General features: G+C 43.4%; 1 protein-coding gene across 2 annotated transcripts; it reads left to right on the top strand.

The window, feature by feature from the left end:
* Positions 1–1,848: 1,848 nt before the first annotated feature.
* On the top strand, positions 1,849–25,908 carry LOC115180322 (AT-rich interactive domain-containing protein 2). Of its 2 annotated transcripts, none has more exons than XM_029742330.1 (21): positions 1,849–2,526; positions 2,638–2,731; positions 3,589–3,686; positions 11,028–11,161; positions 13,722–13,940; positions 14,392–14,459; positions 14,709–14,778; positions 15,024–15,280; positions 15,458–15,554; positions 15,756–15,965; positions 16,343–16,510; positions 17,155–17,230; positions 17,422–17,556; positions 17,826–18,016; positions 18,269–20,637; positions 23,076–23,221; positions 23,492–23,630; positions 23,714–23,805; positions 23,901–24,024; positions 24,235–24,326; positions 24,486–25,908. In XM_029742330.1, exons 1-21 carry the CDS (start codon positions 2,435–2,437, stop codon positions 24,595–24,597), a joined length of 4,983 nt encoding a protein of 1,660 aa, XP_029598190.1. In that variant the 5' UTR covers positions 1,849–2,434; the 3' UTR covers positions 24,598–25,908. The 2 variants fall into 2 exon arrangements, with proteins under 2 accessions (XP_029598190.1, XP_029598189.1); XM_029742329.1 differs by having other exon boundaries at positions 1,850–2,526; positions 17,152–17,230.
* The last annotated feature ends 342 nt before the right edge of the window (positions 25,909–26,250 follow it).

Here is a 26,250-nt window from a genome sequence, read left to right as displayed (position 1 = left end):
CTGACACAATGGATATTTGCTGTGAATACTTTGTTTCTGTCTGTATTTGAGCTTGATCCAGTATCCAAAAGTAAATTCCAATACTGATCCATCAGCTATGTGAATTGCTTACAATGCAGCCACCAGTATACATTTATAGCAGGCCTTTCCAAGTAGCTAGATTTTTACTAAGTACAGAGCGCGTGCTGCTAGCTAACCGCGCGAAACTTTGTCTTTCAGTTTATCTTTAGCTAGCCAGCCTGTGGGAGGACACGTCCATGTTGTAACTAGCAACTGTCTGTGTCAAAACGTGAGATTCTAGTTAGCTAGTTACTACGAATATACACATACCAGCAATCAACAGCTTCAGCGAACATTAGCTAAATGAAAAGATTGACAACTGTTAGCCAGCTAGATAACGTTAACTAGCTAACGTTAGCTAGAGTTTCCGGTGAGTAAAGTCGATATGGTTGTTAGATAAATTAGCTAGTTAACGTTAGCTGGACAGTTGAAATAAAGTAATGGGTATACTATTTAAATAATCCCTCTGGGTTAGCAAACTAACCCTGGGTGGGGGATTATTCGTTGAGTTTTCAGGAACGTTAACTGTTCAAAACCAAAATGCCTCAGAATTGGCTAGCAAGATAGCTAGTTGTAACGTTACATATCCAATAATAGCTAGCTACGTTGCCACCATGTCAGCAAATAAAACCCTTCTACTCATGGAAGGAAACACAGAATATTTGATTAATTCCAAACCCATTCATAAACTCCTGGATCTAAAACTGGCTAGCTATGTAGCTAACGTTAGCTGCTGGCTAAATGTGGCTGACTAGCTAGCAGCCTCCGTCAACTAGTAAATCCGAAATCGAATGCCTCAATGTTGACGAGCCGCTAATCTCAGTATTGTTGCTATTTATATAGCTGAATCGTTGATATCCAGTGGGTAAAGTTAGCTGCACCCATAGACTTTCTACTCCACAAAATGGGGTCTATTAACGTTTGTCTCCGCCATTTTGTGACAGAAATTTCTCTGAGCACAGGGGTACGTGTAATGGTTGAATGTAGTAACCTCGTCAAGTAGATATCCGTCTGGCAGTTACAGAAAAGGGATCATGAGCAATTTCCATTCATCCCAGGAGACAAAAGTAATTTCTGACTGCTAGGCTATTGGGTCCAACACCGGCGATAACCTTGTAGCCGGTTGCTCTCAGGCAAGGGCTGCAGATACTAGAATAAAGTTACATTACTAGCTATCTCCTATTAAGATATTACACAATATGGCATTATCACTTTGAAATTGTAGCTAGATTTGGTAGAAAGGCGAGTTGCGGCTATTGAAACAGCCAGATGATTTCGTTATCACAATATAATCAAGAGAAAGTATTTGTGAACAAACAGTACAGTAATGATAGTTACATTCTTATAACTTGTCTTCATTTCTACATTGACAGTTTAGAGTTCCGCTCTGGGTCAAGCCAATTTAGATATGAACTGTCACAGCTTTGATACAGGTGTAAAGCAATGTGGTGTAATGGGATACTGTTATTGGCACTGAGATAATTAATATCATGAACCACTCATTTTGTGGATGAAATGAGCAAAACTGAATTTACTGTGGTGACTTTATAAACTGTAATGATTAGTTTAGTTAAGAATATTCAGAGAAAGCAGTCACTTCACCAAACTTTACAATTTAGATGAAACCATTACACTCCTAGGAAATTGATTGCATGTCAGTTGCATCTAATATTGATCAACATATAGCCAACTTTGAGAATAAAGTAGGACTATCACAGCACAGGAAAATGTCTGAACACTCTGAATATTCTATGTTGAATGGTTGTCAACTTGTCATATTAGAATTATTATAATATATCCAAAAGCTCCCCTCCCCCACGAACAGTAGTAATTTTGTTCTGTTTGAACGGGTCTTGTAAATTTCAGATGAGCTCTAAAAAAGACAACACTGTCTATTGTTCCAATAAACCGCTTTGGAGTGCAATACCGTTGTTTCTAGTAGAGGGCGCTGCGTGGCAGTACTAGCTCGAGGCCTCAGATCTTTTTGTCTGGAACTGGATCCCGCTGCCGCTCTACAGTGCGTGCGATTGCTTGGAGCCGCGTCCGTAACACTCTGTCAAACCACTCCAAACGAATACATTTGCTACCAAAACTATTAATTTAGCATATTTTACAATGGCAGTTTAGTTTGCCGTTGAAATCGGTCATTATTCTGGCTAAGTGTTTATTACAACTTACAGAATCGGCTTGTTTTCTGTGTATAGCTGTGCATCAGTCTTTATTAGCGACCTGGCGCTTTTCTTGCTATTAGCTATTTCTTTAACTTTTTTAAACACTCAGCTTCGCGAATGACTGAGCGCTGGCGGAGTATGGGATCCTTGGTGTCTTAGGAAGCGAGTGAGTGGGGTTTTAACCGTTTTTACATGCAAAAACAATGGCAAATTCGACGGGGAAAAATGTACTAGATCAGCGAAGGAAAGGACTGGCTTTCCTGGACGAGCTGCGGCAATTTCACCGAAGCAGAGGGTGAGAATGGGGCGTTTAAATACACCTTTAAACATCATGTACATATGACTATGGATGCTTACAAACTATTAGTAATACTATTCTCCATGTATTTAATAATTTTTCCTTCAGATCGCCGTTTAAGAAGATTCCTATCGTGGGTGGGAAAGAACTGGATCTTAATGCTCTCTATATCAGAGTCATTTCGTTAGGTGGATTTGCAAAGGTGAGTGCAACTAAAAGTGCATTTTCGCACTCTCGGTTTTCAGTGAAGTCTTCAGTGAACCGCTAGAGAACTCTCTTTCGGCATCCCGAAGAGCTATTTCATACTAAAACGGCTGTAGGAGAGAGAGGATTGCGGTCGGCCTTGTGCTAGTTTGCCATCTATGCAATGTGGTGGCTTGTGTTGTGTATGGTTTGAATTGAAAGTCCGTACGGTAGCTGCACTGCTCGGAGTCTGAGTGCAGTTAGAGCAACTCAAAATTAGCGGGCACGTTTAACATCGATTATCGGCACAGAGCACTGGCTAGGAAGAACTGTTCGCCGCGGGGGATAGGTAACATTTTGTGCAAGTAGATTTTTTACGATAATTTGGGGGAAGCTAGTTATTCGCATTAGCCATCTTTGGCTCTATGGCTGAAGACAAATGTAGGCCGCACACAGGCCTATTTATTGAAATCTGTAAACGTGAAAATAATTACCCAAATAAAGACTGCTCGCCATCATTCCATCATTGATACCAGCATTGTGCTGAAGCAGGTCATAGTTGTCTCGAGCTTTGGTAGCTACCACATTTAGCCTGCACGCTTGGCTTGCCAGAAAAGTAATGTTAGCCAGATTGCTAACACTAGCTTGTAAGTAAGCCATCCAGTTCAAGCTGTAGCTAGCTGTGAGTTGTTGCTTGCGGTGATAGCTTGCAAACATGGAATTAAATACACAGTTCTAGCTAATAAAAGTAGCTAACATTAACATCTTATTGCTAGATGCTAATCAGATTGTTTATTATTCATCTAATCCATATGTTATGCATCCTGGTATTGCTTAATTGAAAAATGTATAATAACATCCTCATTTACTTTACAGGTTTCTGACAAGAATCAGTGGTCAGAGCTGGGTGAAGATTTTAACTTCCCAAGGAGTTGTTCAAACGCAGCATTTGTTTTAAAACAGTACTACCTTCGGTAAGTGGCATGGTCTTGTATTAGCTACTACACTCAGACAGCATGTGGCAGATGTTTACAAATTGTGAGAGGCTGGAAGCAGGAAAGGACCATGCAACAATCCAGCATTGCTGAGAGTTAAAGATGTTGAACACGGAAAACAAAAACACCATACTGGACCCTACACTGGCTGCAATATTTATGCCTCATAACAGTATGTTTTGATCTAACATTTACTAAACTTTACCTGGTTAATGCAGATCACCATTTTATTTATATATATATATATATATATGCGCCATGTCTTACTGCTGGGGTTTCTGCCATACATCTTCTCATTGTAGCTTTAAACTATTAGTAAGGGACATGAACTGGGAATGCTTTTTAAACGGTCCATGATTTGTGTGTTACTGAATGGTGGCTGGTCATTTTGTCATTGAATAGGGTAGCCGTAGCCCATAACTATGCAATCAGCAGCAAGTTACCCTAAACACCTTTTGCCCTCGGCGTAGATGTTTCACCAGCAGCAAGCCTGTGGACAGTGTGGAGCTGCTTCTCTACTCAAGTCTCCTTTTCCCTCCAAAATATTGCCATCATTGACACTGTCACCTGCTTTTAAGAGGAAGGATCACATTCACCAGTCTAGCCTGGAGGCTGCTTATATGACCCTGCTTTGCCAGTTAGTTGAAGCAGCATATCTTTAATAATCCTGTTGCATTAATCACCTTGACATTTTGGGAATGGTTGAAAGAGCACTAGGTCAACAGTCTGCAAGTAACCAATCATGTAGGCATGTCAAATTCTTAACAAGGTTCACAGACTCTACCTAAGTATCATACCTGCCTACAGATATGGCTTATGAATTTGAACAACTCGACATAGGCCTAAAGATGTTATTGCCTTCCTCTCTTAAGTCATCGTGGGATTTTATATAGGCCCTACATACAGAGCCAATGATAGGCCAAGCACTGTAATGAAGTGTTTCCAAATGGTGCTGGTTATTCCAGCATTTTTAGCAAATGATTTCATTCTTGCTATCAGATGAACAATAGTAATGCTTGATACCCTATAAGAGTTTGTTGAATTCAAATATTTCCCATGCAAAGACAATAGCTGATTTGATACTGGGCAGGCAATGTCACCCTGCGAGGTGTGGGTGCAGGCTGTTCTAGCCCAGCTGCAACACCTGATTCTACCAATCAACAAGGCCTAAATGGTCTTCAACCAAGAAACAGGTGTGTTGCTGCTTGGCTGGGAACAAAAGCCCGCAACCAGTGAGACCATTCTTTTTCACTTTCAAATTGTGATTTGAAGAGTCATAGGCTAATTTATGATAAAGCCTAATGCAGGGCTCTACAATGTGACCATTTTACTCACATATGCAATGTCGTCACAGCTAGCATATACAAGTGTTAGGAGCATCAGTGTGTCTAGAAGAATGAAGGATTCTAACATTATTACTTCAAATATTTGTTGGTAAGCTCCTAAATTTCTTAGTGTGCACCTGGCTACATTTTCCAACTTGCTTCTTGTAAAACATATATTTTTTTTAAGTCAGCATATAGCCCTGTAAAACAATGTTTGACTGAAACACAGAGATATAAATAGCCCAACTGACAGCACATCAGCAGGTTGGAAGGAGCTGTTGGGAGCTGCCCAGATGCATGCTCTATTTTGCTTCATATTTTCAAACAAATACACAGGCCTAACCTATTTCAAGCCTGCATTTGACCTGACTGCCTGAAACTTCACCTGGGTTTTACCTCATGACACAGCCTACTGGGATCACATGGTAGTTGTAGATCAGAATGGTCAAACTTCTAATCCTTAGAAGATTTTTTTCACAGTTTATATAGGTTGTTTATTTTACCATACTCCTGTGTCTTTACCAAACAGAAAATTGAATTGGCCAGGTTAAGGCGGCCTTCTACCGTCAACTCAAACTGGTTTAAGGGAGGGCAAGCAAGCCTGTAACGGTGAAACTTATTGGAAGCCCTTTGGTTTAACTGGGAGGTGTAGCTCAATAGCAACGCGGTCTTAAAGGCAAACGCTGAATAGTCAGAAATGTATTGGAAGTAGAGAGTCGTCTGCTTGTTGGTCTTCTTGTACCACTGCTTAAATTAACGTTGCCAAGGGCAAGCCACTTGTCAGTGAAAATAGTAAGTAATCATGCAACCTGGGAACCTGAGCAATAGACTCAATAGGTGACCTCTGATTATCATTTAATAAAACTGGAATAGAAATTCTACTTACGTGAAAGACTTGTCACAAACATGGAATAAATGAGGAGTTGTTGTGACTTGAATTGAGCTGCAATCATAATGTTGAGGCACAAGTTCAACAGTCTAGTGGTTGCTTCCCCTTGTATCCTTTTATCTGCATTGGTTTGAACCTGATACACGGGGGTAAGCAATATTGATGTTGTGCCTACTGCGTACAGTAAATTGGCTTTTGTCTGTCCATTTCCTTCACCTTAGTTCATGTGCAGGAGAGGTCTCTTAAGACTGAGATGCAGCTTGTGAATAGACTGTACCCAACATGATGTTAGCACTGTGATGCCCATGCCAAAATAAGAGCTGGATTAGAAATACCTCGCTGTTTTCATGCATAAGTGAAGTCCGAGGCAATCAAGTTGTCTCATTCACACATCGTTTGCGAGTGAGATTAGCCTTGGCACCTCAACAAAGGTTGACGTTTAGAGATCTAGTGTTACCCCGCTGTCCCCTGATATCTATATGTCTCTTTCTGATGCTAATAGAGGGTGCTAAAATGATGTAGCAAAACTCATGTATCAGCGAGCTACAGAAAACGCAGTCTGTAAGCGAGTCTGCTGAAACTTTGGAAATGCGTGTTATTTCGACAAGATTTTGCAGACAAGGTCAACAGTTTCCTGGTGTAACCCAAGCTGTGCATACCATATTAATTTTTATGAAAAGTCAGTTTGCTTTCTAAACCAGTGTCATATAAATTAGGGCTGTGACGATACAAGTATCGTGATATTTGTTCCATGGCAAAAATGAAAACACAAAGCAGACATCTCTTTGGTCCTTTAAAAACTTGCTGTATGTAAAGTATTGTTTTTTGTAGCTTGGAAAACACAGTGAACAAAAATATAAATGCAACATGTAAAGTGTTGGTTTCATGAGTTGAAATAAAAGATCCCAGAAATGTTCCATACGCACAAAAAACGTATTTCTCTCAAATTTTGTGCACAAATTTGTTTAAATCCCTGTTCGTGAGCATTTCTCCTTTGCCAAGATAATCCATCCATTTAAACAGCATAATCATTACACAGGTGCACCTTGTGCTGGGGACAAAAGGCCACTCTAAAATGTGTAGTTTTGTCACGAAACATAATGCCACAGATGTCTCAAGTTTTGAGGGAGTGTGCAATTGGCATGCTGACTGCAGGAATGTCCACCAGAGCTGTTGAAATAATTGGATGTCCATTTCTCAACCTTAAGTGTTGTTTTAGAGATTTGGGCAGTATGTCCAACTGGCCTCAGACCACGTGTATGGCATCATGTGGGCGAGCGGTTTGCTGACGTCAACGTTGTGAACAGAGTGCCTTGTGGTGGGGTTATGGTTTGGGCAGGCATAAGCTACGGACAACTAACACAATTGCATTTTATCTATGGCAATTTGAATGCAGAGATATGACGAGATCCTGAGGTCCATTGTCGTGGCATTCATCCGCCGCCATCTCATGTTTCAGCATGATAATGCACAGCCCCATGTCGCAAGGATCTGTACACAATCCTGGAAGCTGAAAATGTCCCAGTTCTTCCATGGTCTGCATACTCAACAGACATGTCACCACCCATTGAGCATGTTTGGGATGCTCTGGATCTACATTTTTGATAGCGCGTTTCAGTTCCCGCCAATATCCAGCAACTTCGCACAGCCATTGAAGAGGAGTGGGACAACAGGCCACAATCAACAGCCTGACCAACTCTATGCGAACGAGATGTTGCACTGCATGAGGAAAATGGTGGTCACACCAGATACTGACTGGTTTTCTGATCCACAACCCCTACTTAAAGAAAAAAATAAAAGGTATCTGTGACGAATATCTGTAATCCCAGTCATGTGAAATTGAAAGATTAGGGCCTAATGCATTTATTTCTATTGACTGATTTCCTCATATGAACTGTAACATTGAAATTGGTGTTTTCTATCATCAGATGTAGGCCAAACAATAACAATCCGCTAAAGTTGAATCACTCCGTAGTTCCCCACTTAAGTCGATAGGACAAACTGCTGCGAATGATGGGCAGCAGAAGTTGTTCACTCTATAAAGAAGGTACACCCGGGAACCACTGTTTAAGAACAGCAGCTCTCCCTACTCCAAATCCTATTTCTATTGCCTGGCATACATTACAAGACTTGACTGGCAAGTAGGCCCTAACTTTGTGTGTTGGACAAAGAAAACTATAGAACGTCTGCTTGTTTGCAATTTGATTACAGGTGAAGTGCCATGGTTATTTGCTTAGGTTTTGTTCTGGTTTTCCGCCACTGCTTGAGGCCACAGCTAGCTCTCCCTCTGCATGCCCCCTCATTTTGTCACTGGTTATCTGCTTGCCATGCCTTTCTCTACTATTTTTTTAAGTTGTAAAACCTTGTCAGCAACAATAGCTAGGAGAGGTTTTGAATCACAGATATAACAGTCCAGAGGTGGGGATTGGAGATGTTGGGACTAGCGAAAGCTAGCCGAGGTAGGCAACACTACTAGGCTACTGGCCTAAGATTGGGCATGCTGTCCCAGTGTTCTTTGACTGTGGTAAGCTCTCTGCAGATCACACAAATAAATGTTTGAAATTAAATGTTTCTGTTGAATAGAAAGTGAGACGGACTTTAACTTTGCATCAAGCAAACTACACTTATGGAAAATGTATTTAGGGGGCTGACAAATTAAACTAGCCACCATTCTCATGTTAAGCATGGTCTTGAGGCCAAAGTGTTATATTTTTTGGTCTAATGGCATTATTTTATCTTTGTTGTGATTCCCACCTTGATTGTAGTTGTTAGCTTTCTTCTCAGTGTAGTTTACCATTGTCTCCCCCAGACCAGTTTCTTGTCCACAATCTAGTACTTGGATTTCACCCACCCCCACTCTCAGTAGTGGCCTGTATATAGTTCTTCCATTTATTATTTTATCAGCTGTAAAACCAGCCTATCAATTGACATAGCTTTAGGCTACATAATCTGGATTTCTAATGTTGCTCATCGGTCTCTGTTGTATGCCCCTATGTTTAATAAGTTGTCTCTGTCTACTCAAATGAATCTGCAAGCATTTAATTTAAAGGTACAATAATATATATTAACCTGTTTATAGAACAGTAGTAATGCCAGTTAGTTTACTCAATCTGATTGTGTGTTTGTATGTGTGCTTGTCCAACAGGGGGCACCCAATTTTCTCTCTTTCTCACACACACACACACACACACACACACACTCACTGAGGCAGCCTTTATTGAGAGGGTTGCTCTTATGTCCTATCAGCTCTTGTATGACCCGGACGACCTTAAATTACATCAGTTCACAGTCACCTTTTGCAGTGGTAGATCTATGGCTTCAATTGCCTGCATTTTTATTGTCTGCCGTTCAGATTAATTGAAAAAATATTATTTAAAAAATATATATTTTTTTTTTGTTTGTTGCTGGGGACAAAAAAAGGACAGTAAAGAGCCCTGTTCCACCTTAATTGCTTGTTTTTTTCCCCTGTTGATGGTATGACACATGCGATGACATTATTTTTAAATGTCAACTTGATTAGACACTGATAATGAGAAGGCCTCTTAATTCTGTGATGCTTTTCTGTGTCACTCTGGCTGTTGTCTTGTCAGAAGAATGGGAGCTTTTTGCCAGCCATGTATGAAAAGGGAAGTGCAGACATGAGCAGCTGCAACAGAACCCACCCCCACCACACATCCCGCCTCCCCTTCTGCCCGTGCCCAGACAAGCGTGTGATGACGCTGTGCAGAGCCGGGGCCTCTCCAAACGGAGAGTTGGTGTATTTATAGTCCAGTGTGTCACGCGCCGTGGACGGGGGATTACCTTGGTCATGGCGAACCAGCATCAGCACTGGGACTCCGTTCAGAATGGGGCTCTCACTCTGACTCACGGCAGCACACACACTCCGCGCTTAGCCAGGGCTTTCCATGCTACCACTGGTGAGGTATTTTCTGCTGCCACCACTGCAGCATGTGTCTGTGTAAACAAATATTCAATGTGCAGATGTGTTGGTCCCTCCCTACCTAAACATGTGAGAGAAGGCTGCAACACTTGTTAGACATTCTCAACTCAAGTAAGGTTTTGCAGGTTTTTTGTAGACTTTTTTGGCTATAGACAGAAAGCTATCAGTCTTTTTCTTTCATTGAAACTCCCTCTGCTTTTCTGCACTCCTCCCCAACTGAGCGGGTGGTCATTTGAATGAAGACATCACCCCAGTATCTAGAATATTCTGTCTGTGCTGGTGATAAGGTCATATCATCCCCACCTGTGTCACAGCTGAGCTGAATATAAACATATTATGGAAGACTGGTATTGATTGTGACTCTTGATAAACTAGTTTGCCCAAAGCAATAGGGCACAAAGGATTCATCACTTGTACTCTGCTTAAACACTTGCACTGTCATGCAGATGGTGTAACACATGCCTTTTGCTTTTGATTTTTGAGTCAGCTAGGCGTAAACATAATTATTTCATCATAACCGATGGTCTCTATGTCAAACTTGGATTGGATTTTTATCCCCCTCTGGCAGTATTTTTCATTTCATGCTTTGTCGTGTAGTCATTCATGTTCACTCTGTCGATTTTAGAAGTAGGCGAGAGACATTGGTTGTGTTGTAAGCCCCGTTTTGTAGTTTGTTCCAGTCTGCAGCGGCTGAGTAGTGGAATTGCTTTGCGACTGGGGTTAAAATAGGATGTGGGCACAGATAGCCTGACAACATTAGTGTTGTCTATGGGAGGACTTTGAAAATGTTAGGAGTTCACAGAAGTAGGCTTGTGAGTCTTTATAGGCTGGAGTGTAGCCTACCAGTTTACTTGTGTAATTGCAAGCATTAACCAAATTCCTCAGAGTGGCTGTCATATAGAACTCCATTGGCAAATTATATAGTGGGAATGTGCCAGGGTGTCCAGTTTTGTTATCAGGGATTTGGAGGCACAACAGTTGATGGTGAAGCCACAGTCTAAGGATACAGGACTTATCCTAGTTAGGGAGATTTGAGGATCGGGTGAAACAGGATTATTTGCTATAGAGAGGCCATTCTAAATTCGATATTGGGTGGGGGGGGGGAGTAGGTGGGGTCTTGGATCAGTCACCCTCTGAGCGTTAAGTTCTCTTTTTTTTGTCTACAGATATTTAGAAAAGTATGAAAAAGTCCATCACTTCGGCGAGGATGATGACGAGGTGCAGCCTGGGAACCCGAAACCATCTCTTCCAATTGGTGCAATCCCCTGCTCCTATAACTACCAGCAACACACTGTATCAGGTAAAGCTTTCCCTCTCTTTTACAAAGTGTCTTCAAACAACCACAAAGCAATGTTTGGCCAAAATCTTGTTGGTTGGGCTAGGACTTGAAATACAATAAAGATTCTTGAAGTGATGGCCCCATATGATGCAAGTATGATAAAAACAGAAAGTTTCTTATTGACACTTTGAGAAGAGTGGTTTTATTGGACACGTATCTATGAGGTAGGGCTGGGTAATTGCTAGTGGTGGGGGGAAAAATAGATGGTTACATATTGGGATATTATTTTTGATATATTGTTTTGACAACATCGCAGTATTAATTTTGCGGTCGTTTTCTGTACCTGCCCCGAAACTCCAGTATTTTTCGTTGATGGCTTGTTCTCATCTTCTTTTCAGCTATTTTATTTCCTTGACTGATCAAAACTAATTTTCTCATGGCGCTCTCTTGTCCCTCTGCAGCAGACATAGGGTGAGCAATATATTTGGAACATCAAATCGCAGTAAAATCACAGTATCTGATCGCAATACACATAGAATCATGAGAATCGCAATACATATCGAATCGGCACCTAAGTATTGTGATAATATCATATTGTGAGGTCCCTTGCAATTCCCAGCCCTAGTAATTGCCTTGGACCTCACGATACAATGTCACTATACTTAGGTGCCGATACGATATGTATTGCGATTCTATATGTATCGCTATTCTATATGTATTGCGATTCGATGTTCCAAACACATGCTCACTATACTGTATGTCTGCTGCAGAGGGACAAGAGAAAGCCATGAGAGAACCTCCACAACTAGTTAAAGTGCTGAACATGTTTTATTTTTTTTATTCCTTTTCTTTTTTAAAAGTAAGATGGAGAAAAGGCTACAGGACGATAAATACCTGATTTTTGGGGCAGGTACACCTGACTAACGTTAACAACCAGCTAACATTAACAATATAGTCACAGTAACGATGTACAACCGGCAAAAATGATATTGTGATACTCTACTGTATCCATACTGTGAGGTAAAGCAACCACCCTTTGGATTTTCGGATGCTGTGAAATAAATAAAAGTACTCTTAGGTCAGAGGACAACCTTGGTGTGTGTTTATCAAGTTGGATATTTCTTCAAGTATCGAGTGATGGGGCTGTTGAAGAACACCGCCAACTCTGAATTTGAGTTGAAACTTTACAACTCAAATGGAGAAAACATTATGGCTACCTTCAGCACTGAACTTCCTCTCAACACTATTGACTGGGAGAACTAGGTCTCTCTCTCTACTCACAGCACACATTTGTTACTCATCTGAATGTGCATATTCTTCAGGCTTGTTTGCTTTGTCTTTTCAGACAGTTTATTGCTCATAACATTATCATAGATTCATCAAGATAGAATTTGGCAGCTCTTCTCAATGTTACCATTTAGCTAGTCATAATGGTGCTGCTAGCCTGCTCCTATGGGAAAGCCTGCTCCTATGGGAAAGCCTGCTCCTATGGGAAAGCCTGCTCCTATGGGAAAGCCTGCTCCTATGGGAAAGCCTGCTCCTATGGGAAAGCCTGCTCCTACGGTAAAGCCTGCTCCTATGGTAAAGCCTGCTCCTTAGGTGAGAACTTATGGTAATACCGTTATACAGTTGCTTGAAATGACCAAGTGGTTGCTCAACATTCATTCCTCCATTTTTGGGTAATGAAAGCTCAAGAGATGAGGATGTTAGCAAGACAAGATCTTAAAATGTATGATGAAAGTAGCCTATATTCCAAGAACGAGGAGTTGTACTAGGATTTGTCTTTGAGCTGTTTCAGAACTGAGACGCAATATACTTCATACTGTATTAGGGCTGCTACATTTATACTCCTTTTGTTTATGGGCAAACATATGGGCCTTTAAACCAGAGCTCTACCACCAGAAGCTCATATCCTCCCTCATTTGGCTGTTGAGATAATTGTTTGAATAATCTTGACTTTGTATTACAATTTTTGTCCAATCTTGCCCAGGCCTGAGACCCCCCCCCCCCCCCCCCCCCCATCAGTAAGAGTGTATCTGAACTGAGGTTGTCATGTCCCCAGGCAATTTGCAACAGTGTGTTACCATGGTGCTGTGTGATGGTGCATAACCACCATGCCTGGTGGTAGGATCTCTAGTTCAGGAGTCCTGACAGCTACACACACACACGTGTGAAACAGATGCAAAGCTGCCGGCTGTGAGGAGTTGGCTATTTATATCCCATTGATTGCACCGTAATCAATTTAAAATAACTGAAATATGCCATACAGTCATTGCCATGCCAGCAAAGTTATGCCAAGTGACTGAGGCTTCAGGAAGTAGCACTTGTTAACCCCACCCCCTGCATGTGACTTTAATCACTGTTTCCTATCTTTGAATGCATATTCATTATCAGACAGGTGTCCCAGTGCATGCAGTTGCAATCATTTTTCTGAACAGTCTAAATGAACTCATAAATCATAATTTCTCAAGGTCTTTATAGCGCAACATTGTAATGTTTTTGTACGTTTTCATCAGGCTTTCTTTACATTCACTTTGAAGTTGAAATTACAACTGGATTTGTGGTTGTTTTTTGTCACCAGACTATCTCCGCCAAAGCTATGGACTGTCCATGGAGTTCACGGCCCCATGCGACTATAACAAACTGGTGCTCTCTCTCCTGTCGGGCTTGCCCAATGAAGTGGACTTCGCAATCAACGTTTGCACTCTCCTCTCCAACGAGAGCAAGCATGCCATGCAGCTGGAGAAAGACCCCAAACTCATCACGCTGCTGCTGGCACATGCAGGCGTCTTCGATGACTGTACGTCTTCAACACCTTTAAATATTCTTCATTAGTATCCAAATCTATTTTTGCAGGACAGTAATTAGAGATGTATGTGTGTTTTTGTAATCTTTGTCCATCATGGGAACTTGGGGGAAATGTTGAGACACTCCTACTGTGCTCAGTTTCCCTTTTTGGTTAAAGTGGAAATGGGGAGAAAGTTGTTTATTCCCTTTCATTTACCTGTATGGAGACTAGATGAGTTATTACCTCCTTGGTAAACTTGTTAATTTAGAGTCTGAAGAAGGTTGTGTTCAATGCAAAAATCCAGGCTTTAACGCAACTAAATGTGAACACTGCATTCCTTTTCAAGGCACTGCCATTGCAGAACCTTTTTTGTTGTTGTGATCCCTCAGGTGTGAAAGTACCTTCTGTCTCAGAATGTAAGGGTTGGAATGTTCTCTCTAACGGTACTCTTGTGAATTTGCAGCACTAGGCAGCTTTTCCTCTGTATTTGGGATGGACTGGAAGGAGCAAACCTCCCGGGACTTCATGAAGGTAGATTTGACTGAAAGACTCACTATATATGTATACTATAGGTTTGTAACTTACAAGGCTTTTGGTCAGAGGGAGAAGAAAAAAAACGGTTGCCTGAGCCTCGCCTCCAGCCGTTCAGGGATCTTCATGAATACGGTGTGATGTCTGGCCTCGCGGGAGTACATCAGCCTTAACTGCTCTTGTTTTTTGTGCAATGCATCTTTTTGGCAGACAGTATTTCAACAATAACATGTGAATATGATTCTACAGTTCTGGAAGGATGTGGTAGAGGATTCTGAAGTCCGGGACCTCATCTGGGACAAGACCAGCCTGACACAAGGTAAGCAGTTGATGCTGACAGACCCAATTTTAAAAGACCCATTGCACAATAAAATATTTTTTGCACAACAATATGAAAAATAGCACGTCAAATAAATATTACGGCAACATTGTTTTGTGGACTTTTTGTGTAATAAAATATTTGAAGATCTCATTTAAAAAAAAAGTATCTTAAAAGACAATTGCTCTGACCCTCGATATCCTTGGTGGATCAGACATTCACTGTTCTCTCTGCTCTTCTCCCAGTGACAGACACTACGTCGGGGGACAAGCGCTGGGGCGCCCTCTTCCACCCTCCACGCAACCTAGGCATCGGCGACATCGAGGGTCAGCGGGTCCTGCAGGTGGGAGTCATCCTCCGCAACCTCTCCTTCGAGGAGGCCAACATCAAACTGCTTGCTGCTAACCGCACCTGTCTGCGGTTCCTCTTACTGTGCGCCCACTGCCACTTCATCTCCCTACGGCAGCTTGGATTGGATACACTCGGCAACGTGGCCGCAGAGGTGAGGTGTTTTTACTGTTATATTTATGTTCTGAATGTTATTATTTCGTGCAGTATTGAGCTAATTAGTGCTAATTAGTACTATTCAGTATTATGTTAGACAAGGCTGTAGCTGTTCCAGACCATTTGTGTTATTGATGATTCCATGAATTAATATCTCTGTTTTCTCTCCCAATAGCTTCAGTTAGATCCTGTTGACTTTCGAACAACCCACCTAATGTTTCACACCATCACCAAATGCTTGATGTCAAGGGACAGGTTCCTGAAGATGAGGGGTGAGTGTCAGAACCCGTACTTTATCTTTGTCAGTGTCTGGGTCTTTTACAAATTCAATGTCAGATTTATTTTTATATCACTGGCCTTGTAATGCGAAAGCAACTTCATGTCTTTATGTAACAACAGTAAGCATAAATTGTGATAAATGTATAGATGATTTTCCCCAGAGCCTGACTATTTGTTCCTCCTCCTCCCCTTAGCCATGGAGATCCTGGGTAATTTGAGCAAGGTGGAGGACAACAGCGTGCTGATCTGTGAGTACGTGGACCAGGAATCGTACCGGGAGGTGATCGGCCTGCTGTCGCTGCCTGACCTCATGCTCCTCATGTCCTCCCTGGAGGTCCTCTACCTGCTGGCCCAGCTGGGGGAGATCCCCTGCAGCAAGATCGCCTCCGTGGACAGGAGCATAGGTGAGATACCAACAACCTAGCCCTAACCAGGGTACTAGTAACCTAGATACTAGTCAGGATTGAAGATAAATTCAGTAGTATAAACAACCAAGCCAGAATGGAGGGGATGGAGAACCGTCTAACCAAGATAAAGTGTAGGTATAGCATTAACGACTAATGGAGTGTTTGAGTACAGTTTGATTAAGTATAGTCTCTTAGCATGGCACAGCAACCAAGCTGCATGAATTGGGAAACAAACTGGTTGCACAGAAGATATTTGTCGTCTCTTGGAGGAATAGGAAATTCAATGATTTTCAGAATTTGGAAATCAAAAACAACCTTCATGCAACAATTTAGACATACGTTATTAAACGGTGTATATGTGTGTCCCTGGGCAGATCTGCTGGTACGGCTGGTGTCAGTGGACCTGCACACGTTTGGTCCGGATGCTCTGACGGCCGTGAGGCTGATGGAGCATCAGGCTGCTGGGCAGAGCCAGGTGGCCGAGGTGCGGCCGCAGCTTGTAGAACAGCTGCCTGCTCCGCTGCAGGGCGCACCCATCCCAGGTGAGCATCTTAACACTTAAACCCTGTCCCCTGATCTTCAGATGCACATTGAAATTAAATGAAGCCAGGTTATATTCATGTTATACATAAAATCAGAATTTAGAGCAAGCTGCGTGAGGGCAATAATTAGCCATATGGTATAAAGGAACAGTTCCCTGAGACAATGGCCTGAGATTATAGGCTCAGCTCTGTGGAGCCTTGCTCCTTGTGGTGTACGTTAGACTGATCGAAAGCTGACAGCTCATCAGTTTACATCTCCCATAAGCCTCTGCATCCATTCTTGTCTGTAGAGACGTTCCATCCGTTGGTGATTTAGAAAAATGGATGATCAGGCAAACTGGTGTAACCCGTGTTGTATGCAATCAATCAGCTAAAGTTGATGTTGGCATGAGGTGCTAGGAATAATTCAAGCTAGGGAAAACAAAGCAGTCTGCTTGTACAGTACTGTCACTGCTCCCTAGTGGGCAAAATGAGGAACAGCACACTAAACACCATGTACAACAGGAGCGCTGTTCTGCAGATTTGACAGTTCAGTCTCACATCAGAACAAAAGTGTTTTCAGCATAGAGAATGGGTTTATTCAAAAAAAAATTGTAAGTTGATCAAATTAGACTCAATAATGATGTCATCTCTCACTTTAGCAGCACGAGTCCCTGTCCAGTCCACTCCTCCTCCTGCTGGTATTGTTGAGCTAGATGGGGAGAAGTTTACAGTGCAGTGGTGAGTCTCTCACTCTCTCACACACACACACACACACACTCTCATAGTCATGCTCTCTCTGTGACACATCTTAGCTCCTCAGTTTCTCTGTAAGTTGAACGGTAGTTCTCGGGTCAAGCAGTCAGCTTGCTGGTCACAATTGACCCCTGAGTAGCTATAGATATATTCTGAGTTCCCTTTGTCTCCATCAGGCTGAACGCCCACTTCGAGGTGAGCGGCGAGTGCTCTGTGTCGCGCTCAGAGATGTACTCGGAATACCTCACCACCTGCAGCAAGATGGGACGCGCTGGCATCCTGGCCTCCCAAGGCTTCCTCAAATGTTTACGGTTGGTTGGCATAATCCCATATTAAATCAATAGATTTCATTGAAAACCGTCATCATTTGGAGAACACACAACTAGAAGTTTATACAATTTTTTGAATTTCCCAATTGTGGTCCTGGAAGCCTTGTATTCATTCATCTTGTGTTTTCAACCAAGAAATCACCCTATGGACAAGTTACAATATAGTGGTCCAAATTCAATGACTTTGAGAAATGTGATTGACAAGGTTTTAATGCCAACTGCACTCACACCAGGTCTCTATCATTTTGTAGGACAATCTTCCCAAACCACACAGTGAAGCGGTTGGAGGACACCAAGCCCAATGCGCAGGCACACATACACGTGGTGGGGGTCAAACGGAGGGATATCCCACTGCCCATCCAGCTGTACTACCAGCAGCAGGCTAGCCCCACACCAGGGCCCAGGCACGACGTCCCTGTCGACCCACAGGCATCCCCGTCAGGTAAACTGACTGTACAACTTACTACATTTTTGTAGTTAGTGGCATTAAAATTCAAGTTTCCACCTACCTTGATTGTTATCACAACAAACGTCAGTGACATAGTTGCTATACATGTTGTCTTGGAGAATGGTGAGACATACTTTGCAGTTGTGTGAATTAGACCTCAGTCAATGATTCTAATGTGTTCTTTGTTGTATCTCTCTCTGTGTTTACTCTTTGTTCCTGGGCATCCTGGGTTTGCCCGGCCTCCAGTCCCCAGCCTTACTGCTAACCCGGCAGCGCCACAGGTGGCCTCCACCATGCAGGATGGTGTACCTCACCCCCAAGTGGCTCAGACTGTTCCTCGGCTCCCCCTTCATCCCCAGGCCTCACCACATCAGCACCCCCACCCTGCTCAGCAGGCCAAACCAGGGGATATCCTCAAGACGGCCATGGTCCAGAGCTCCATCCCCACCTCTGGCCAGGTGGTCCAGAACCACAGCCCCAACATGGCCCAACAGCTCCACCATCAACAAGTCATGGCACCTACCGGGACCCCCGTCACACTGTTCCAACAGGTACAGCAGGGCCACATCTTCACGGCGCGGGTTCAGGGGGTGCCCATCGCGCAACGGCCGCCCCTGCCACACACTCCCTCCTCAGTACCCCAGGCCCTCTCCCAGGGCCCCCAGCAGGAGACGGCTGTATTCTCTGCCCCCCCGCACTATGCTGCTGTGTCGGCCCCCTGCTCCTCGCTGCAAAACTTCCAGGTGGGCGGGGGCCAGGTGTTCACCATCGCCGGCGTGTCCAACGCCCAGGGCTCCCGTGTCACTTTCCAGAACATCGCCCCCAAGCCTGTACCCTCGCAGGCCAGCGGACCACCTACAACCACTCATAACCAGCAGCAGTCCAGCGTGGTCATCGTCAGCCCCAACCTCCAGCAGAACCAGGCCTATGCCCCGGCTATCCATCAGATCGTTCTGGCCAACCCCTCAACCATGTCTGGTGGCCAGGCCATCCAACTGGCAGGACAGCCTCCCGCTCCTTCCAAACCCCCACCCTGCCCTTCCACCATCGCTCCACTGCCCCAGGGCCTGCCCACTCCTTCCAACACCCAGATCCCAATGCAGGGCTCTGCTTCTGTCAGTCAGATGCTGTCGGTCAAACGGCAACCACAACAATTGAACCCCCAGCAGCAGTTTCACCCCCAGCAGCAGTTTCAGATTCAGTCCCAACCCCTGCCTCAGCAGCAGACTGCCCCCCAGCCTACCTCCACAGAGTCCAGCCTGATCAAACAGTTACTGCTTCCAAAGCGGCCCTCCACGCCGGGCGGAAAGCTCATTCTGCCCGCGCCCCAGGTGCCTCCCCCTAGCAGCACGCAGCGTGCCCCCAGCCCACAGGTGCTCTACCAGGTGGCCTCACAGGGCCAGCCTCAGCCCCAGCAGCTCAATGTACAGCTGGTCCCCAGCCAGCTCCAGTCCCCAGGGGGGCCTCTCCAGACGGTACAGCTCATCTCCACCAGCAGCCCTGCCACCATCATCCAGGGCCAGGCTCCTGGTGGCCAGGTCACCTTCACTGTGGTGCCCAACACGGGCTTCACCACTTCAGCCTCTGCAGCCGCCGCCCAGGTCAGCCAAGGAGCCGCTGCACCAGGCCTGCCAGCGGTCCAGACAGGCAACACCCTCCACGGGCCACCGCCGCCCTTCAGGGGGGACAAGATAATCTGCCAGAAGGAGGAGGAGGCCAAGGACGCCACGGGTCTGCACATCCACGAACGCAAGATCGAGGTGATGGAGAACTCCTCTCTGGCTGATGGGGCTGGCACCAAAACCAGCAACGGGGACCTGGCAGGGGACCTGGCAGGGGCCAACGCTCCAGGGGCCAAGCTGCTTAACGGGAGGAAGTGCATGGACTCTAGTCTACCTCCATACCACTCAGGGAACAGCCAGGGGGCCTGCGCCAATGGACCGGCCAGCGAGAGCTGCCCCACCAACGGGAAGCAGACCTCTGGCCTGGCTAACCCACAGGAGGGTCACGTCGACCCCAAAAAGGCTCTCGTCAACGGGGTCTGTGACTTTGAGAGAGGGGACGCCTCCACCGGTGCCCACTTAAGCAAAAACATTCCAAATCACTTCGCTTCCAAACACTTGGGGAACGGGGAGGTGGGTCCTCCTCAGAAACTGCATGGGGCTCCCCAGGAGCCCTCTGTCCCCCAGCAGGATACTGCCAAAGCTGAGCAGGTAGAGCGCCTTGCCAATGGGCCTCAGGCAACAGCCCCCTTCTCTAACGGACCTATGGGGCCGGGGCCTAACTACGCCCTGCCTGCTTTCAGGCAGCAGCTGTTTCCCACCGTCACTGTAAACTCCCAGGGCGCCACGGGGCCAGGGACCCTGCCGGCCAATGGTTTGAGCGGCGAGAGCCGTGCGCACAAGAGGCCGGCGGAGGAGGACAAGGGGGCGTCTGTGATTCCCTGTAAGGTGGGAGTGAGGATCATCACCATCAGCGACCCCAACAAGGCGGGCTGCAGTGCCACCATGGTGGCCGTGCCTGCTGGAGCTGACCCAAGCACAGTAGCCAAAGTAGCAATAGAGAATGCCACGCAGCAGAGGAACTGCTCGACCATACAGGCAACCAGCTCTACGGTGAGTTTCACATAACTCAACAATTTGTTTCTTGTCCCAGTTTTGCAAGCCGTGCCAACATAGTTGGCTAGCAAGCTCATTAGATTGCTGACTTATCTTGAATACTTCATTGGATCATTGACATTCTTGCCCTACTGGTAAAACATGTGACTACGTTTTTCTTCACAAACATAAAATGCAGGGCTCGACATTAACGCTTGTCCTCTTGTCCGGGACAAGTAAAAACAATGCTAGGACAAGAAGAATATAGATTGAAGTTCGGACAAGAGTAATAAACTTTTTTTCACATCAAACAATTACTCAGATCAGAATTGGATCAGAGGCCAACATTGGAATAATATTACAATCAATTTTTTATGCACATTAATAAAAAAGCCTACATGTCAAAGTGTAGATGATATGCATGTTGGCTACAGCCTCACGTCCAAACCGATGCTGACATGAGGGAGGCATCAGAAAATGTAGCCAAACTTTAATGAGACTTTTAATTACATAAATAAAGGCTGAATACCAGTCATGTTTGACAAATATAATGAAGGATCATTAACGTCTAAAGGCTTGATTCGACATACTTGAGGCACGGTTTGTTCAGATCAAATGGTCACAAGACGGGCCTGTTGCGCACCGCACATCACCCACCTTGAATCTGAGTGGAGGGGTCTGCATTCTGAAGCTATTTAAAGGGCATTTCCACCATTTTTCGACCTCATTCATAATTTCCAGTGTATACATATGTGAAATCAGCACTTTTTTACAATCTGTAGTTACAAAGATGAGAAGGAAAGTCCTAAAGTATTGCTTCTCTGTGACATCACAGGGTAAGATTAAAAGTAAAAAAAATGTAAATCAACCTGCAATATGTTTTTAGCCCAAGATGGGGAGCAAGAAAATACCTCCATCACTGAATCTGTGTTTGAAAATAACTGATAATGTATTCTAGTATAACTTTTTTTACATTCGTTTTTTTTCCTACAAAACGTATAAATGCACCGTTTTCACATATGTTGACAGTGGTTTTGTGCTGGAGATAATGAACAAGAGGTTGGAGTTGCCCTTTATCTATTAACGTAATTGCTTGAAACCTGGATGTTTTGTCATTTTATGAAGCACGTCTTACCTTGTTTCAAAGTAGCCAAGCATAATCCTAGTCATTAGTAGCCCATGCTAGTTGATGCATCTTTAGATCTCCCCTTGCTTTATTTCTAACAGATATTTTCATCTCCGTCACATGAAACCGCTCTCACATGCGGTGTGCTTTTGAGAACAATGTTTTCCTGCAAATTGCATTTTGGAACATTCGTGCATAGCCTACAGCCAAGTGCGCATTGTTGAGTTTATAAGTTAAAGAAATAAAATGTTACATTTTAAGCTAAACAGTCTGATCTGATGCATCAGCCTCATTGCTTTTTAAAGTGTTTTAATGTGCAGTGGTTGTATGAATTTGGGATCTGTCATCCCCAAGTCTGTTATGAACCGTAGACATATTTTTTTATCGTTCCTGGGACGACGGGAAGCCCTTAATTTCGAGCCCTGGGGGGGATTATTTTATAAAGAAAAGTGTTTGGTTGTAATTGTAATATTTTATAGGCTACAAAGGGTGGCCAACCAATCTCCAGGAGAGCATTAAAGGGGCAGTGTTGTAATTCCAGATAGGCTTGAATATGCAAAGAAGCCTATAGGCAGAGTGTAGCCTACATTTGTCTGATTCTCTATGGTAAAAAAAAGGTTGTCATGCATTTTATTTTGTAAAGTGGATCTGTCAATGATGTAAAGATTGTTATTTTGGGGGGGGGGGTGAGTTTTTGCAAGTCTCAACTTAAATATGTAGTTGAAGGTGGAGGACTACTATCCATCACATGCAACTACAAGGCTTTTCTGTTGCTGTTATTTGGGAAAATCAACTGCATTGTGATGAGTAGGGTTAGAGGCCATTTAATAATTTATACAGACTGACTTTGAAAAGACGCAATTGTGTTTTATATTGCACTTATTGGATTGGTGTGTGTGATCTTTAATTTCATCGTATAACAATGCAAGGCTTACAGTTGTTGTTTTTTACAAGCAAATGACTTGCATAAAACAAGATCAACGATGAAAGTCTTCAGGATCTAGGACCTTGAATAATTTATTCAAACTGTTCATATTTTTGTTTAATTCATTTCTGAAAATAACTAATAAGCAAGTGGTAGGTTATTCATATTGTATAATTTATTGTAAGCAGAGGGTAGCTAGGCTAAAATCTTAAATGTGTTTCTTCAAAATTAGCTTCATTTACCAATTTATCTTGTCATACTTTTTAAAAAGGTAAAAGAAATACAACAACAGAAAAATGTACTTGTTTTTTATTTGGGAAATAGTCCAACACAATCATACAACACAAAATATCACTTGCTTATTTGGTCTGATAAAGCTTTGCCTCTTTCCCTGGTTTTACGCAGCCTCCGCCAACAGCGGCTCAGCCTGTGCAGGCTGGCAGCGCCAGCCCCAACGCCTCTCTTTCTGGGCCACAAGCCGTGGTAGCACTCCCAGAACAGACCAGGAAAGCGGGACAGAACTTCAAGTGTCTGTGGCAATCCTGTAAACGGTGAGTTAATCTCTGTCCATATTGACTTGACATACTTAAAGAGAAATCCTTTGTTGTGAAAGGTGTGTTCATATCATGGCTAACTAAAACTGCGTTTAGACAGGCAGCTCAATTCTGATATTTTTTTCCACTAATTGGTCTTTTGATCAATCACATCAGATCTTTTTCAGAGCTGATTGGTCAAAAGACCAATTAGTGGGAAAAACATCAGAATTGAGTCTCTAAGTGGCCTGTTCATTGGCTGTCCCATTTATATCTGTGTTCTTCCAGGTGGTTTGAGACGCCGTCTAGAGTGTTCTACCATGCAGCCACGCAGCATGGTGGCAAGGAGCTGTACCCAGGCCAGTGCCTCTGGGAGGGATGTGAACCTTTCCCCCGACAGAGACTGTCCTTCATAACCCATCTACAGGTAAGACTACACCCTCACCTCTCAAATCAATCAGTCCATGTTTGTGGGTTTTTGCTGACAATTATCCTATTTTCTTCCTGCAGGATAAGCACTGTTCTCGAGATGCCCTATTAGCTGCACTAAAACTGGAGCAGGAACCGACACAGACGCAAGACCCAAATCAGAAAACTTCCAAGTATGTACCTTCTGGTTAGCTTAGTATGCTAGTGCTAATGTCCATTCTGGTGATGCTAGAATGTGCGGCTGACTGTCTTTTGCATTGTTCCACAGGCCTCAGCCAGTGGCAAGTAGCACTCCAGCACCGCGAGCACAGAAAGCTATTGTCAATCATCCAAGCGCAGCCCTTATGGCCCTACGCAGAGGCTCTCGGAACCTGGTGTTCAGGGACTTCACTGTGAGTATGGCTGAGCTTAGCTGTTTGTTTACACTGAAGGTGTCCAGCTGACCTTTGACAGAAATGTATGATTTTATACTTGGAAATAAGATTTAAGATGTTAAACATTGCAGTCCTTGACTACTCCATATTTATCATATATTCCCACTTGGAAATATTTTGTTATCAATGTATCTTGTAACTGATGAATTTCACAATCCTTTTCCTTAGGATGAAAAAGAGGGACCAATGACCAAACACATACGACTAACTGCTGCCTTAACGCTAAAGAACATTGCCAAGTATTCAGACTGCGGTCGAAAGTAAGAAATATTTTTTTGTATACATTCACAACTACAGAAGGATTATCTGAGGACTCCTCGTGCTGTGTTTGTTCAGAGTGATGAATCATAATCAATTAAACAAATGTTTACTGTTTGATGGAGTATGTGTATTGACAGCTTCCTGTCTTATCTTCTCAGATTGGTGAAGAGGCATGAGAGCCACCTCTCCGTGCTGGCACTCAGTAACATGGAGGTCTCCACAACACTCGCCAAATGCCTTTACGAACTGACTCGCTCTCTCCAAGCTTGAGCCCACAAGAGCAACCCAACCCCCAAAAATTGGAGAACCATCCTTCAGGGGTGTCATGACAATGGGGCACACAGGTGGGCAACACCAGACTATGCCCTTCGGACTCCCCTCCCTCACCCCACTGTGCTCAAATCCCCCCCATCTCCTTAACAAAACAAACTGCCATGGGGTCTTCTACCAGCCGCCCAAGAGGGGGAGCTCTTTAGACTGCTGCCCTGAGGGACTCTACTAATGAAACCCTAAATACGAGCACATTTTTGTAATCCTGGGACTATTTGCAGAGAACTTATTTGAGTAGGAGCGGCAGTACGTTGAGAGGTTTTGCTGTGCCGAGGGAGGGGAATGGCTGGAGAGGGGGACGCAGCAGACTGGCTCGATTGTTTTTCTTTAGAACTTGGTAGCGTGGTTTTCTTACTTGAGTCAATATATTTTCACTTATTTATTATTGAAATGAATACCATTACAATTAATGAAAATAATCTTGTAAATATTTGTGGATATATATATATATATATATATATATAAAGAAAATCCTCTTTCATGCCGATACAGCCACTGGGGAACTTGCTCTGTGGAGTAATAGAAGAATTACTTTGGTAGAACCTTTTTTTTAATTTTTTTTTTATGATCCCTGGTTACTTGTATCTAATGTGATTCTATACTCAGCAGTGGATGAATGTACTTAAAACCTGTAAATACTTCTGCAAAGGTACTGATGCTGTAAAGTTAAGGGGGGAAAACAGTTTTTTTGTGGAACTGTGACTTTTTTTGTATAATAATAATACCTTGTAGAACTCATTTTGCTGGCTGAAAGAGTATGGAATAATATATCTCATGTCATTTTGTAGAAGAAAATAATATTGAAGGTATTCTCTCACCCCAAACATGTATCCACTGTAAACGTTTGTCATTGTACGAGGACAGTGCGCGTACATATTTTTTTTTGTATTTGTAAATCGGTTTAAATACATGGAGTTTTATACAGGTTTTCTCCTGTGTTCTTTGCTTTATGTGCAGGTATATTTTCTTCACTACTTTTTTTCTATGTTAATATAGTGTGGAGTTTTATTGTACTATTTTTTTTTTTTTCATAATACCATGCCACATTCCGGCTCACGTCCTCAGACTATCCTCTATGGAGTGTTGTGTAACATTAATGACTGCCTGTTAGCGTCCGAGCGGGGCAGCCCACCCATCCTCATTTCTGCAGTGTCAGTAGGATGTGCTATTATACATAGACATAAGTCTGTTAGATTGGCTTTATTTACTTTGGTGACTGTTTATAGTTTTTAAATAAAAGACTGAACTATTTGTCTTTGTTTTGGGGCTCTTGTTTTGTGGTGTGAGGAGGCAATGGGTGCCTCTGTTCTACAATGTTACATGGCTGTGATCATCCCCTTTTAAATACACATATTTAATGGAAAATGGTTTTCCCTAAATGTGTATATTCTATTGATCAAATTACAACACAGTTACAGAAAGTTGATGTTTTTTTTAGAAAGTTTATTTGCGAGATCATCTCTCCCAGTGGAAAATGGATCAGAATGATTTTCAATCTGAAGGTTTGTCCACCCAAACTACCTTAATTGGGTGTATATATATATATATATATATATGTATATGTGTGTGTGTCTGAGTGTAGCTTACCTTTTA

Source organism: Salmo trutta, chromosome 40 (assembly GCF_901001165.1).
Source record: "Salmo trutta chromosome 40, fSalTru1.1, whole genome shotgun sequence".
Taxonomy (NCBI): Eukaryota; Metazoa; Chordata; class Actinopteri; order Salmoniformes; family Salmonidae; genus Salmo; species Salmo trutta.
The sequence above is the reverse complement of the archived record's forward strand: the minus strand, read 5'-3'. Positions and strand labels throughout refer to the sequence as shown.